The 14,605-nt window shown below is 41.4% G+C and overlaps 1 protein-coding gene across 1 annotated transcript in view; it reads right to left on the reverse strand.

The window, feature by feature from the left end:
* The window catches only part of LOC110172679 (serine/threonine-protein kinase BRSK2), a 184,593-nt gene that overhangs the window by 35,092 nt on the left and 134,896 nt on the right, over positions 1-14,605 (reverse strand). The window contains exons 14-15 of the mRNA XM_055154360.1: positions 11,781-11,841; positions 2,464-3,112 (exon numbers count right to left, since the gene is read on the reverse strand). Of these exons, the coding sequence (XP_055010335.1) occupies positions 2,464-3,112; positions 11,781-11,841 (710 nt within the window). The remainder of the gene's footprint in view (positions 1-2,463; positions 3,113-11,780; positions 11,842-14,605) is intronic.

A 14,605-nucleotide genomic window follows, 5' to 3' on the forward strand; every position in this document is an offset into this window, starting at 1 on the left:
CACAATTAACGATGTCCGAATCCCAAAACTAAAATATGACAATATCAGAACCAGAAACAAAAGTGATATGGTTCAAAAGACTTGAAAAGTTCGACTTTGACAATAGTCACAGTCCTGCATTTTGGGTCCTGAATTCTTTGCCATTTGCATTAATACAGAGCACAAGTGCAAAGTATTATTGTCCTGTTTATCTTATTGTTTTTGACAGAAATGAATTAAAGCAACACTGTGTAACTTTCTGGAACCTCCATAATTACACAGAAATAAACAATTTAAACCATACTCCGGAACATTCTCATGGAGATAGTTCTGTTTTATGGAAAACTATGGAATATTTTGCCCAAAGAAGCAACATTTCCAACGAGCAGGAAGATTCCCTCCTCCAAATACCAGCCAGGTTTGTGGAGATGCGAGCACACTCTCAGTAAGGATGTGTGTTCTTGTCTATTTTGGGTCTAAAATGACAGAATATAAGAGAATGTAAAGACCTTGAATCATAGTAAATATTGATCCCAGTAAATGGAGCTCCACAGCGACGCCTTCGCCAGCACCAGGAGCTTTTCTCATTTCATTATTTCACAGACGAGTCTAAAAGCTCGAGGCTCAACAGCTCTGTAATAACTAATGACCACAAGACCTATCATATTATCTAAAATCTGTCTCTGAAACTTTATAAACCACAACGTTATTAAACCTTTAGCTGAATTTCATGTTTTAAACTTGTTTTTTTTGGACTTAAAACAGAGACATTATGCTCACACTGAAAAAACAAAAAACAAAACAATATCTAGGTTAGTTAAAATAACTTAAATTTAAAACATTTTACTTTATTTGAGTCGATTCAACTTGACAAGTAAAATTATCTACCAATGGAATAAGTGTGTTGTTCTGAATTCAAGCAACATCTGATTTCGTTTCTTATTTTAAGTGCAAAAAGTTGTTGTTCTTCTTATTTTAAGTGTCTCAAGATGTATTTTCATATTTTAACTACAAAAAGTCTTGTTCCACTGGTAGATCATTTTACTTTTTCAAGTGAAACTGACTCAAACTTCAATCATGATCAAACTTTCTTAATTCAAATCATCTGAACTGGACTAGATTTTCTATCATGCCACAACTGCAAAAAAAAAAAAAAAATTAACCAACTTAAAATGACTTGAATTAAGAAAGTTTTATCATGATTTGAGTCAATTTCGCTTGACAAGTAAAATTTTCTGCCAGTGGTACAAGACTTTTTGCACTTAAAATATGAAACAAAATTGAATGTTGCTTGACTTAAGAAAAACACACTTATTCCATTGGCAGATCATTTTACTTGTCAAATAAAGTAAAATGTTCTTAATTTAAGTCATTTTATCTTACCTAGGTATTGTTTTTTTTCCAATGTAGAGACAGTAAAAACTCTCTACATTTGTGTTTGAACATACTCAGCCAAAACTTTGGACACGCCTCATTCAATGTTTACATTTTGTTATTATCTAGATTACTTACTTTTTTTCTTTCTTTCTTTTAACAGACAAGAAATGTTATTTAACTTTTTTTTTTTGCTACCTAATTCCATATCCTACCGTATTTTTTAAACTATAAGGCACACTTAAAATCACTTTAATTTTCTCAAAAACCCACAGTGCGCCTTTTTATTAATTCTGTTTGTACTTACTGACATCGAACTGATTTCATGTAGTACGCGACGCTCAAAATGTCAAAATTTGTCAAAATGTTTTAGTATGACTAAACTACGAAGCCGTACCACATTACAGTAGCATTACGGCTACCATAATCAGAAGCCTCGCGGAGTAAGTCCGACAGAAGCTGAACCGCATCAGCGCACAAGGAAAGAGCAGTTTTTTTCAGAGCTTATAGTTTATGCAAATGAGTCATGCGGTTTGAAGTTTTGTTTCTGTAAAATGCAAAAAACAAATGTGCTCAAAGCTGCATTAAACACATTATTACTCAATGTATATTTGAGTCGTCCTCGTAGGAAATAAAAAAAACACTTAACTTAAATGATCCTCCCACATTCACATTCATAATCCACATTCATCAAAACAGGGAGGCAACGCCGGGCGAATTACACCACGATCTGCTGATGGATCGTGGACGCCTGGACTCAGGATCAGACTCAAGTGTCGTCCGCTTGTTTTACTTATACTATATAAACTGTAGAATCATGATTTCAGAAAATTTCAATTGAGAAGTAAAATTATCCACAAAGGTAAGAAGATTTTATACTTAAAATATGAAAATACAGTTTGCTATACTAAAGATAAGAAAAACAACAGCTCTTTGCGCAAATGTTGCTTGAATTAAGAAAAACACGTCTTTCATTGGTAGATCCTTTTTTGCCAAGTTGAATCTACTCGAGTAAAGTGAAATGTTCTTAATTTGAGTCATTAGAACTTTTTGCCGTGTTGGAAGTGGGTCGGACTGTCGCGCTCCGTCCTCTCTTCCGTTAAATCTTACCCTGCATTTTCCGGCGGAACCTCGGCGATCCCAGGAAGCTGTTCTTGATGGAGTTGAGTCGAGTCCTCCAGGGCATGCCCCCGATGGAGGGCGAGGGCGGCGGGGTGGGGCTCGGCGTCCCGGCCGGGCTGTCCTTGGGTGTGTGCACGGGGGTCCCTTTGGGCGTGGGGAGGGGGCTGCCGCGGGGGGACACCTGTGGGGGGGCAGCACATTTGCCGTTGCTGTCTGGGTGCAGGTGGCGACGGCGGGGGGACACGGGCGCCACGGGGGACAGGGGGATGGAGAGTTTGGGCGGCACGGTGAGCGGGGGGTGGCGGCGGACCTTCGGGCTGATGGGGGGGCACCGGGACGGGCACGGGGTGAGGGGCTGGCAGGGAGTGGCGGGTTCGGATTTGGGCGCGGACGACGTCGGCGTGGAGCTGGGCAGCGGGTTGGAGCGGGTGGTTTGGAGCGGTTTCTCGGAGGGGCGGGGCTTAGCGGGGAGGGTCTGGGTGCGCGGGTGCATGAGGGGGGAGCCCGCGGGCGGAGCTCTCGGGGCGATTCCGTTGAGTCGCGGCTCGCACGAGAGCGGCGACAGGGGTGAGACGGGCGAGTTCGGGGAGTGGCACAGGTTTGGGGACTGGGGCGGGACGAAGAGGCGTCTGTGGGGCTGCGATTGGTCATGCAGCGGCAGCGTCGGCCAATGAGAGAGGAGCAGGAAGTAACACAAAAGCACGGGAAACACAGAGGAGGCGAGGGGTGGAGGTGGAGCGGAGGTGAGGTGCAAGAAAGAAAGAAAGAAAAGACATGCCATTAGCCAGTGAACAGCCAATCAGCACGCAGCAGTGGAGCCGTGACAGGCCAATCAGGACGCAGCAGTGGAGCCATGACTATCCAATCAGGACGCAGCAGTGAGGCGGTGAAGCAGTGAAGCAGCGACAGGGATGCACCAAGGAGAAGTCAAAATCTGTGTGTCATTCGTTCATTTGTTTTTCAATATAAAACCAAAAATAAGAAAATGAAAAAAAAACAAGTTTCCAAAACCAAAATGAAAAATCAGATAAAGATTTTATTTTTTGTTGTTGTTGTTTTTTTTTTTCAATTTTGTGTTTAAATGAAGAATGGAAAAAATGGATTGAATGAATTTCCCGTTTTTTGTGACTTCCGTGACTACGATGCCGGACTTTTGCACTGTATATGGACTGAACCAAGACTGATCCAGGTCCAGGACCAGAGCGGGACCAGGGCGGGACCAGGACGGACTCCGAGCTTTGACTCTGAGCCTCTGCGGGGTCCGAGCCTCAGCTTCGAGCTCCAGCCCTGCCATGGGCTCTGAGCCTCCGGTCTGGTCCCGGTCTGGTCCCGGACCTAGATCAGTCCTGGTTCAGTCCGGCATCGCAGTCACGGAAGTCACATAAACGGGAAACGGTCATTATCCATTTTTTTTCCATTCTTCATTTAAACACAAAATCGAAAAACTGAAAAAACAAAACAAATCATTATCTGTTTTTTTTATTTTGTTTTTGGAGACAAAATTCTATAAATAATTTTTGGTTTATACAGAAAAACTAATGAACGCATGTACATTTACACGCATATTTTGCCACAGAAAACCATTAACCAGAAGTTCCACAAACCTACAGCGAGACACTTCCGACCGTTGTGGAAAAGATCTATTAATGGACTCAGTTGAATTCAATTACCAGGCACATAAAACGAACCGGTTGCGCTCGTGTTGTGGTACTCGACCTTCCGTTGGTCTGGTCTCTGACTGTGTTTACATGGACACAAATCTCATTATTATCTGATTTCTGGACCTTTAAAAGTGCACTGTGTCACTTTTTTGGTAGAGGCTCCTTCAAATTCTTTTCTCAAAGTAAATGTTATTGCTTTGTCTGGAATGTTTCACCGTATGACATTAAACCTTTCTGTCTTCATGGAGACCGATCCAGACCACGTTACAGGTCAGATCTGCGGAGAGGCGACCATATTCACGTCAGAATGTCTGTTTTTCTTGGTATTTTTGAGCTATAAAACCACCTGTAATTGAATAAATGTAAAGTAGAGCTGTCACACTGTGGAACAATCCTGACAAAGCGATTAAATACGAAGGACTACTGACCAAAAAGTTACACAGTGCATCTTTAATCAGCCACAGTTAAAGTAGAAGTCAAATTTATTCATGTTTTTTGCATGTTTTTAGTCTTAAGAGGAATCCTGATACACTTTTAAGTTTAGACTACACACAAAAGACAGATTTACCGGGTTCCCATGGTCATGGAAATCCTGGAAAAGTCATGGATATTAAAAATGTCATTATCCAAGCCTAGAAAAGTCACGGAATTTTGTAAATTCAATGAAAGTTTTGGAAAAGTCATGGAAGTTTCTAGGATTTTAGTGTCTCTTTCACGCAACTCCAGCGTTCTGTTAACTTATCATTACACTATTAAAATTATTTCTGAATGTTTGCGCCTTTTGTTTAAAAGAGACGACAATAAATGCACTGACAGTATTTCGAAAGTTAAAAAACTATAATCCCAAACCATGAGGTGAGTGGAAAGAGTTAATATTTCATATTTAGCCCTAAAAGTTTGATCAATTCTTCACATGTAGGTGCTGTAAAGTCATGGGAAATTCACTTTAGGTCATGGAAACGTTTTGAAATTTCGTCAGCGAAAAAGAGTTGGACCCTGGATATAGGCGAGTTTCAGCTGACGTCGTTGTTATTAAAAGCCCGCGTTGCTGCTGGGAAATATTTTGGTCGGAGGCAAGAAACACGGTAGCGTCAAACACAGTGCGTAACCTCGCGTATTTATCTCCGAAAATGGTAAATTCCTGCTGCATTATCAGATGCACAAATAGAAGCACGGAAGAAGGAAAATATCTTATTCTGAGTGAAAAGAACCACTAACGGTGAATTAAACGGCTTTCAAACATCCGCAGAGCAAACGTAGAAGATCCTAACAAACCGTGGACTCCAACAAGTTCAACAACACATCGAGACTCTTGGAGGTTTTCATCTTTTCTGCTGTGAATGGCCCAGGAGTTTCCACCAAGTCATTGTGGATGTCGCCCAAGTGAATATTTGTCCAGGTAGTTGGCGATTCTGACCAGAAATTTGGTTTGGTTTCACCTTTTGTCGGGGTTGAAAAGGGTGATTTGTCGTCCGTCGATGCTTATGACCAATTTCTGGTCAAATGGTCTTGGGTCCTCTGCCGTTAGAGTGGATAAATAACCGGGATCAATACCCTTTACGTGCTTTCTCGCTCCGTCCGTCATGTTGAATTAGTGTTTATTGCCGCCGACCAAAATAATTCCCAGCATGCAACGCGCGCTTTTATCAACAATGATATAGTGGCACGTGAGCATGTAACTGTAAGAGAAGAATCGCAGTTGGAATAGTTTTGTTTACACGTCTCTTTGCTCTGTATATTCGTCTCTTTGCTCTGTTCCTTCTCTCGTCTCCGTTGGTGCATCCCTCCTTTTTTTTTTTTTCAAACTGTGTGTCTTTCTTGGACACAGCTCACACATGCAGCAGAAGCACACGATGAAAAAAGCTCCAACATCATAAATACAACAGCACGATGTCAATGGGCCTTTCTCATAACAGCAAAAACACACACCCACACGCAAGTAACAACTGCTGCACCGATTTGGACCCGTGCCTCTGGGATGACGAGCCAGATTCACGTGGAATAAAAACCGGTGCAAAGCTCAACGGCTTCACACAATATCTGCAGAAAGTGGTGCCGTTATTCATCCCCAAACACGTGATTTAGCCGTCAGTTGCTTTAAAAGGTCCTATATTACGCTGAATTCACTTGTGCGATCTTTTAGTCACGTTATAATGCTGTTCCCTCCTCACAAACAGACATGGAGGTGTGTTTCATTCACACATGTTTGAGTAAAACTTAACTATTAGTCTGTCTTCATCTGTAAAAGCCCTGTTCCACCTTGTGATGTCATGAGTGTTGGGGATGTAACTTTAAAAAATAGTGTTTGCTCATTACTCGTTATTTCTTTAAAAAGTAATCCCTTACTTTATGTAGTAACCCTCTATGGGAAGTCACTTTTTATGTTCCTCTTTATGTTACTTTTTGGTGTAAATTCGATCTAAGATGAAATACGGCACAAGAACGACAGTCGATAAGAACCGTAAGGGAAAGTTGAAAATAATTTTGAAGAGAGAATTCAAGAGGACGTGAATGTTACGACCCCAGCTTGAGTCTGTATTTCCAGATTCGAGTGGAAGGGCCAAACATAATGAGCTGCATCTGATTGTGGGCGTGGCTCACAACCTTAAAAGTTGTCCAATGGAGACTACTTTCTCTCTTCTCTCCTCTTCACCATGTAGCCACAACTTAGCAAGCATCCTGTTTTTAAAGGTTGTATGGAGGATTTTTTGTTAGTTTCAAATTGTCAATGAAAGTTTAAAATACCATTACAGAGACGCAGCAGCCTTGTAATTATGATGACCAAAAAAAAAAAGAAAGAAAATCTATCAACTGTGGACGTGTTGAGGCCAGATAAACATCAGCCAATAGAAAACGAGACTGCCTCATTTCCTATTGGCTGTTAGGTCGTCAATCAAACTCCCTACGTTTCTAACTATGCAGCAGTTCTCAGAGGCTTTTTCTAATTGTGGCTCTCTCGCAGTTTGCATAAAGTTTGTTGCGATGTCGGACGAGAATCGACGACCAGTTCGCCGCAAAAGAAAGTCAGTTTTTGAGGTCGCTGAAAGAAAAAGAGAAGAAGAAAAGGAGCGAAGACGAACTGAGGTGATTCTTAGAGATTCCTTTCAGTGATTGTGCGACTGAAGCAGACAAAGGGTCTAAAAACTGAGGTGTCGGTCTCTAAATTATTTCTAGAGGGACCTGTGGAGGAGGAAGGTGGTGTCAACGACTGTCGCTGGATTTCTCTTTCCTTAAAAAATCCTCTATACAACCTTTAAATAAATATCTATTTTTGTACCGTTTTTAAACATGTGTGGACTCCCTCTTGTTCGAACCCTGAGGCCACTTGAACCCACTTGTTCGTATCAGTGAAACTGTTAAGATGAAAACAGGTGGGGTCTGCACAGTCTGCCCGGGGATTCAACTCGAGCGAGGGACGGCTGCTCGATGCGGGCGGATCCCCTCGAGGGACCTCTCCCCACATGTCGCTGGCCCTCGCCGAGTGCACTTGCTCTGAGACGGTGCACTGCGACCAGCTCAGGCGAAATACCAGACGAGACCAATAGTCGACAAGGAACCGTGAGGGAACGTTGAAAAGAACTTTGAAGAGAGAGTTCAAGAGGACGTGAAACTGTTAAGATGGGTGGGGTTTTTAAACATGTGTGGACTCCCTCTTGTTCGAACCCTGAGTCAATTTGTAACCGTGAAACTGTTAAGATGAAAACGGGTGGGGTCTGCACTAGGGATGGGCATTCGATGAAATTTTCTTAATCGATCGTCGGAAGAATTAACGATCGATTATCGATTAATCATTAACGTGTTTATATTAAAATGATCATCATTATTATTACTATCTGCACTACTAACCTGCATAAATAAATTCAACTTTACGACATATAAACCGTAATGACTCTAGAGCCACATCAGCCCGTTTGACATTATAATGTGTTTAACGCAGTTTTGCGCAACTCTCACAAAAACGAAACTTAAAACCGCATCGCTAATTTGCAGAAACTAAGCGAAGATAAAACTGCAGCTCTTGTGTCGCTGATGCGGTCAATTTCTGTCGGATTAAAAGACATGACTCAGGTGAATACAGGTTAGTGTGACCAGATTTGCGTTTGTCAAAACCAGGACATCGTACGGGGGGAGGGAGGTGGGGACTCGTCATCGACATTGCGCGACTCTCACCTGGCAAAACTTTTTCCCACTGGACACCGAAACATATGTGCTGCTTTATACACTGTGCACATGGACTCACACTTGTCCCGAACGCAACGGAAAGTGTGGAATTTCTTGTACAAATCATCGTTAAATACACATTTGTGCTTCTGTACGTTGCAGACTGACCCACTGTTTGTGTCTCGCTCCTTCTGAGTGCAAAGAGCTACATGACACCTGTTTGGTCACACTACGCACAGCAACCTACATTCGGTTTGTCGATTAAAATGAACGTAATCGATGAAATTCTTAATGATCAATTATCGATTAATCATGCCCATCCCTAGTCTGCACGGTCTGCCCGGGGATTCAACTCGAGCGAGGGACGGCTGCTCTATGCGGGTGGATCCCCTCAAGAGACCTCTCCCCACACGTTGCTGGCCCTCGCCAAGTGGACTTCCTCTGAGGCGGTGCGCTGTGACCGACTCTGGGTTGGCCCGGAAAGGCTCGAGGAGTGCTTTACAGCTCCTCCCGTCAAGGCCTCGCCGCTTCCCGTCTCCGCCTGGGTGAGAACGGGCCCCCCCTGCTCCCGGCGTGACTCTGGACAGGGGTGGACTGTCCTTTGGTCTTCCCCAACTAGATCATGTCACCAGGGCAGGGACAGGCCCGTGTGCACAGCAAAGTAACATTGCAAAAATTTGAAATGAAAATTGAAAAAGGAACTACTTTTTGTTACCAAATTTTCAGCAGTAGCATATTACAGTATTTTTACCCCAAAAAAGTAGTTATGTTACTCTAACGTGTTACACCCAACACTGGTCATTTATTTATTTATTTAATAGGGACAGTGCATATTAATGAACAGCTACAACATTACAGTGTAAATATGACAGATTATAACAAGAAAACTCATTTCCATCTGTAGTCCCTTGGTAGGTAACACCACAAATTTAACAGAGAAAAAACAATAACAAGTGACAGTTCTAAACTCATGAAATGATAGTTTTCTTATTTCTTCTTATTTATTTATTATTATTATTATTATTATTATTATTATTATTATTATTATTATGCATTTTATTTAGTAGAGCTTGTTAATTCCAGGACTGAAATTATTCAGATGATTCTAGTGCAGGCGTATGGAGTTTAAAAACACAGTGGAGCACTTTTTGTATTACCACATGACATCACAAGGTGGAACAGAGTTTGTTTTTGTGTTTCAAACTCAGAACTCAGCGTAAATGTGCAGGTTTGTGCGTTAAACGTGTGTGAATAAAACAAAACTCAACTCCAGGTCTGTTTGTGACATTAGAACACACAGTAGATCAGAGAATAGCGTAATATGAGCCTTTTAAAACATTTTTATATTAATATTTGTGGCATGTGTGTCATCGTCAGGCAGGGATCCAAATGAGAATCACAAAGATATAATTAATAAACCAGTCACTAATATCAGCTGTATGAGAAAATGGAGTGTGTGTTGATGTGAGTTTGATGAAGCTGTTCTCTTCATCTGGTGTTTAAAAGTACCGTCAGGCTTTAAACTGCTCTTACATCTGTTCAAGAAAACTAGACCAACAAGACAGAGACGATTCTCAAACCGAGGTCTGTGGACTCGTGTGCAGGGAAGACAGATTTCAGATAGAAAATGAAGGTGGATTTGAATTAAAGTATATACGAAAATGTGACAGATTTGATTATTTTAAAGTGCGTATGACAGGTTTGGACGATTTTCTAACTTAACTTGGTGGGATTATAACTATTGTAAATATAAATTATAGTTTTACACAAATCAAGAAGGAGAAAAGCTGAAAAAAACTTTAGGAAAATTACTGATTTATTTGTCAAATTTCCATGTGCATCAGAAGAGATTTGGTCGAGCATACAAGATGGTAAATAGGTAAAAGTTATTAAATTCCCTAGAACTTGATAAGACTCTGACCACGAGCAAGACCGACTAGTGGTCGCTCTGGGTACTGCAGCTCCCGGGAGCTCCGGCCTAGAGAGAATTGTCCAATAGAAGCACATTGCATTTATTGTGAAATCAAACTGCCCGTGTTCGGCTGACAGGACATCCAGAGCTTTCATAAAGCCTGGATTTTGTCGGGATTCTTCTGTTTTTTTTTTTACAATATGAACTTTTAAAAAAATGTATAATGTCAAAGCACCTAAAAGTCAGCTTTGTAAGACTTAAACCAGCCTCGCTCTGATTGGTCAGAACTGCATGTTTCTGATGTCACACGTCTGGTGGCTTAAGACCAGTATTCAGGAAGTAACACGGAAGTAAAATTCGTTTTTAGCGTGATGCGCTAATGAGCACCAGCCTGATTCATCAGTCAGTTTCACTTTGTAGAAACTGTCTGACCTCGCAGCATTAAGATTTGTTCGCTCGACAGTTGGTGGGTACTTTTTTATTTAACCAGTCGCTGCTGTTTGGTCGTGTAATGTGCTGGAAAGCTCAGTGGTGTCCAAGTAATTACCGGCACAACAGTAAACAAAGCAGAAAGTGAAAATCCTTGATCTGGGGAATCGTTGCCAACACAGAATGTCTGTCTTTGTCTACATTCATCTCGACGCTTTGTTTACTGTTGTGCTGTTCCACAAAATGGATGCAGACAGACATGACCAGTTTGACGTCATGACTTCACAGCTCCTTGTGGTCTACAACTTCTGGGGTTTTTACAAACCGTCTAGTGTATTCTGATTCCTGACCTAGTCGCTGGAGAGAAATTAAATTGAGCGGAGGCACAAGGTGGCGCCAATGAGCACAGGCCACTGAAAACATCACGACGATATCTTGGATTCATCTTCCAGTTTTTATTACAGTTTTGTGGTGTGATGTTATGATTTCCAACTAGAAAGTAAAATTTAAGACTGAAAAAAATCCCGAAACTCAGAAAAAATAATTGAACAACTGTTTAGTAAAATGAGTAGTCCAACCTGTCATATGCACTTTAAACACATTTGATTTTCCTACTGTAAGTTATTCTGTGTATTATATTACACTAAGATCTATACAGTTTAAAGCCTCGTTTCTTTGACCATGAAAAAACTGCTGGATTTCAGATTCTATAGATCAATAAAATTCAATACAAATGGGGATGGCTAAAATAAATATTATTCAAAAGTCAGATTTCTGTTCGGGTTCGTTAGGGTCAAATCTATTGAATCAAATACTAATCAAAACTAGAAACAGTGTTGAAACTAGAAACTCATTTTTCACAGGTATCGATAGTAAAAAAGTCACGTTGACGGACATAAATCATCACGTTGAAGAATGTGAAACCCAGCAGCAGAGACCGAGCGCGATGGTTCGTCTGTGCATCTGTATTTTCCCGTAGATGCTCTGAGTAAATGAGCGATCGTAAATGAGCCGTCCCTCGTTTCGTGTTTCAAACCTGGCTGGACAGAGGGGAGACTGGGAGGCTGGGGTGAGCTGTGTGAGACCTGCAGTGAGAGAGGAGAACAGCGCCCCGTGTGGTGAGGGAGGGTGAGTGCACTTACCCTGGGGCTGCTCAGAGGACTGGTGGACAGGCCTGAGGACGCTCCACTGATCGACCTGGACCTGGACGGCAAAACAAGGTTCAAATGAGAAGGATTTTAACGCACTCATGTTTATACACCGCAAAAATATATAAAAGTGTTAAAATGACAAGAATTCTGAATGACAATTTTGAGTTTATTTATTTATTATCTCTATTAAAAGTCTGATATTACGCAAAACTGACCCTGTGAGCTTCAAGTCGTGTTATAATGTTGTTACCACCTCAAAAACAGACCTGGAGTTGTGTTTTGTTTCAGTCAGACGTGTTTGAGTAAAACCTTAAAATGCTCAAAATGCTCTGTTCCACCTTGTGATGTCATGAAGCGGTAGTTTTCAAGTTCACAGCTTTACTTTATATGAGGGGGGTCAAACTCAGATTCACAGAGGGACTAAATTAAAAAGTCGTGTGGCCAAAGCGGTTTGTCAAAGTCTGATCCCGTCAGGTCTCAGAAGCTCAGAGGTCGGGTCTGGACTTGGATGGAGACACTGGGAAACTCAGGAGCCACAGTGAGGCACCAGTCACAAAAAACTATCATTGTGTCCTTAGGCAAGACACTTCACCCACATTGCCTAGTGTGAAAGTGGTGTGTGTGTGAGTGATGGTGTTGGTCGGAGGGGCCGATGGCGCAGATTGGCAGCCTCTGCCCCAGGGCAACTGTGAGTGTTGAGTGACTGAATAATGAACTGGAAAGTGCTTTGGCTCTTGAAAGGTGCTGAATAAATGCAATGATTAAGTAATTAATTAATTGATCAAACTAAATATTTACTGAAACATTTCAACAACTTCTGCATGTTTTCTCTTCTTTCGAGATATGTAATGTTAAACCTTTTCTTATTAAAATAAATGTTTAATAATAATTTTGCTTAAACAGTGACTCTTGAACAAGCAGAATATAAAATAATAACAACAGTTTAAATAAATAATGTCTCTATAGTTTATCTATAGACAGAGGGCAGCTCTGATACAGATTTGATATGATTTCACAGGCCAAATATTATTATACTGCGGACCAAATCTGGCCCCCAGGCCTGAGTTTGACATGTCTGTTTTATATGTTTAGTTCAGTGGAGATCGTCTGTTCCACACCTGAAATCATCCAAATGATTCTGTTGACGGTGTGGGGTTTAAAAACACAATGGAGCACTTCCTGTATTACCATGTGACATCACAAGGTGGAACAGAGTGTTTTTTGTGTGTTTGAGACTCAGAACTCGGTGTAAATCTGCAGGTTTTGTGTGTGAATGAAACAAAACACAACTCCAGGGCTGTTTGTGACGACGAAACAACATTATAACATAGATCAGAAAATAGTGCAATATGCAACAGGAGATGTTATAGCTTCGCCTGGAATGTTACACAGTATAACATTAAAAATATCTATCCCCAAGGAGACAAGCATCAGATCTGCGCAGAGGCAAGTCCGTTCACAGGACGACTGCACGGTTTTTACAAGATATTTTTGACCAGTAAGACTTTTCATTGATGTAAAAAGTGTAATTTAGATCATTTTGAAATTGAAACTAGTCAGAAATATTCACCAAACTAAATTACTCAAAATAATGATCCAAAATTCAAGTCATTTTAACAGATAATGTGATGTTTTTGCGGTGTATTTTGAGTTATTTGTTGTTGTTCAGTTAGAGAAGTCGAGGGAAGATGGAGTCAGATGAGAGGTGATGAGATGAGAGAAAATGACATTCACACATTTATATTTACACATTTACATATTTAAATCAAAATAAAATATAAATATTATTACACAAAAGTCTGAGATTCACTGTCAAAACACAACAGCACATTTCTGGAGATCAGTGACACATTTACCACGTTCTTCTGATTTAACCTGTAGTCCTGGTTTAGTCCTGGGTAAGTCCTGGTTTAGTCCTGGTTTAGTACTGATTTAGTCCTGGGTTTTTAGACCTGGTTTAGTTCTGGGTTAGTCCTTGTTTAGTTCTGGTTTAGTCCTGAAATAGACGTAGTTTAATCCTGAGTTAGTCCTGGTTTAGACCTGGTTTAGTCTTGGGATAGTTCTTGTTTAGTCCTGGTTTAATTGGGCTCTGAGGTATTCAGAGGTCTGAGGTCTGAGGTCTCGAATGATTAGCGTCTAAGAGATGTGGTTTAGTCCTGGGATTAGACCTGGTTTAGTACTGGGTCAGAACTGGTTTAATGAAGATTTAGACCTGGTTCAGTCCTGGTTTAGCTCTGGTTTAGTCCTGGTTTAAACCTGTTTTAGACCTAGTTTAGTACTGGGTTAGTGCTTGTTAAGTCCTGTTTTAGTCCTGTTTTAGTCCTGGTTTAGTCCTGGTTTAGTCCTGGTTTAGTCCAGTTTTAGTCCTGTTTTAGTCCAGTCCTGTTTTAGTCCTGTTTTGTTTTAGTCCTGTTTTAGTCCTGGTTCAGTCCTGTTTTAGTCCTGGTTTAGTTTTAGTCCTCTTTAGTGTTTTAGTCCTGGTTCAGTCCTGGTTCAGCTCTCGTCTTTAGACTAAAATAAACTTGTTTTACATCAGTGAGATTCTTGCGTCAGCAGCTTTAACAGCTCCTCATCCCTCACTCCCCCTGCTCCTGTCACTGCTCCTGTCACTGCTCCTGTCTGCTCCTGTCACTGCTCCTGTCACTGCTCCTGTCACTGCTCCTGCTCTCTGCTCCTGTCCTGCTCCTGTCTGTCACTGCTCCTGTCTCTGCTCCTGTCACTGCTCCTGTCTCTGCTCCTGCCTCTGCTCCTGTGCTCCTGTCACTGTCACTGCTCCTCTGCTCCTCTCTGTCCTGCTCCTGCTCCTGCTCTCTGCT

This window comes from Boleophthalmus pectinirostris, unplaced genomic scaffold, assembly GCF_026225935.1.
Source record: "Boleophthalmus pectinirostris isolate CB_2022bp ecotype Guang Dong unplaced genomic scaffold, ASM2622593v1 HiC_scaffold_19, whole genome shotgun sequence".
Classification (NCBI taxonomy): Eukaryota; Metazoa; Chordata; class Actinopteri; order Gobiiformes; family Gobiidae; genus Boleophthalmus; species Boleophthalmus pectinirostris.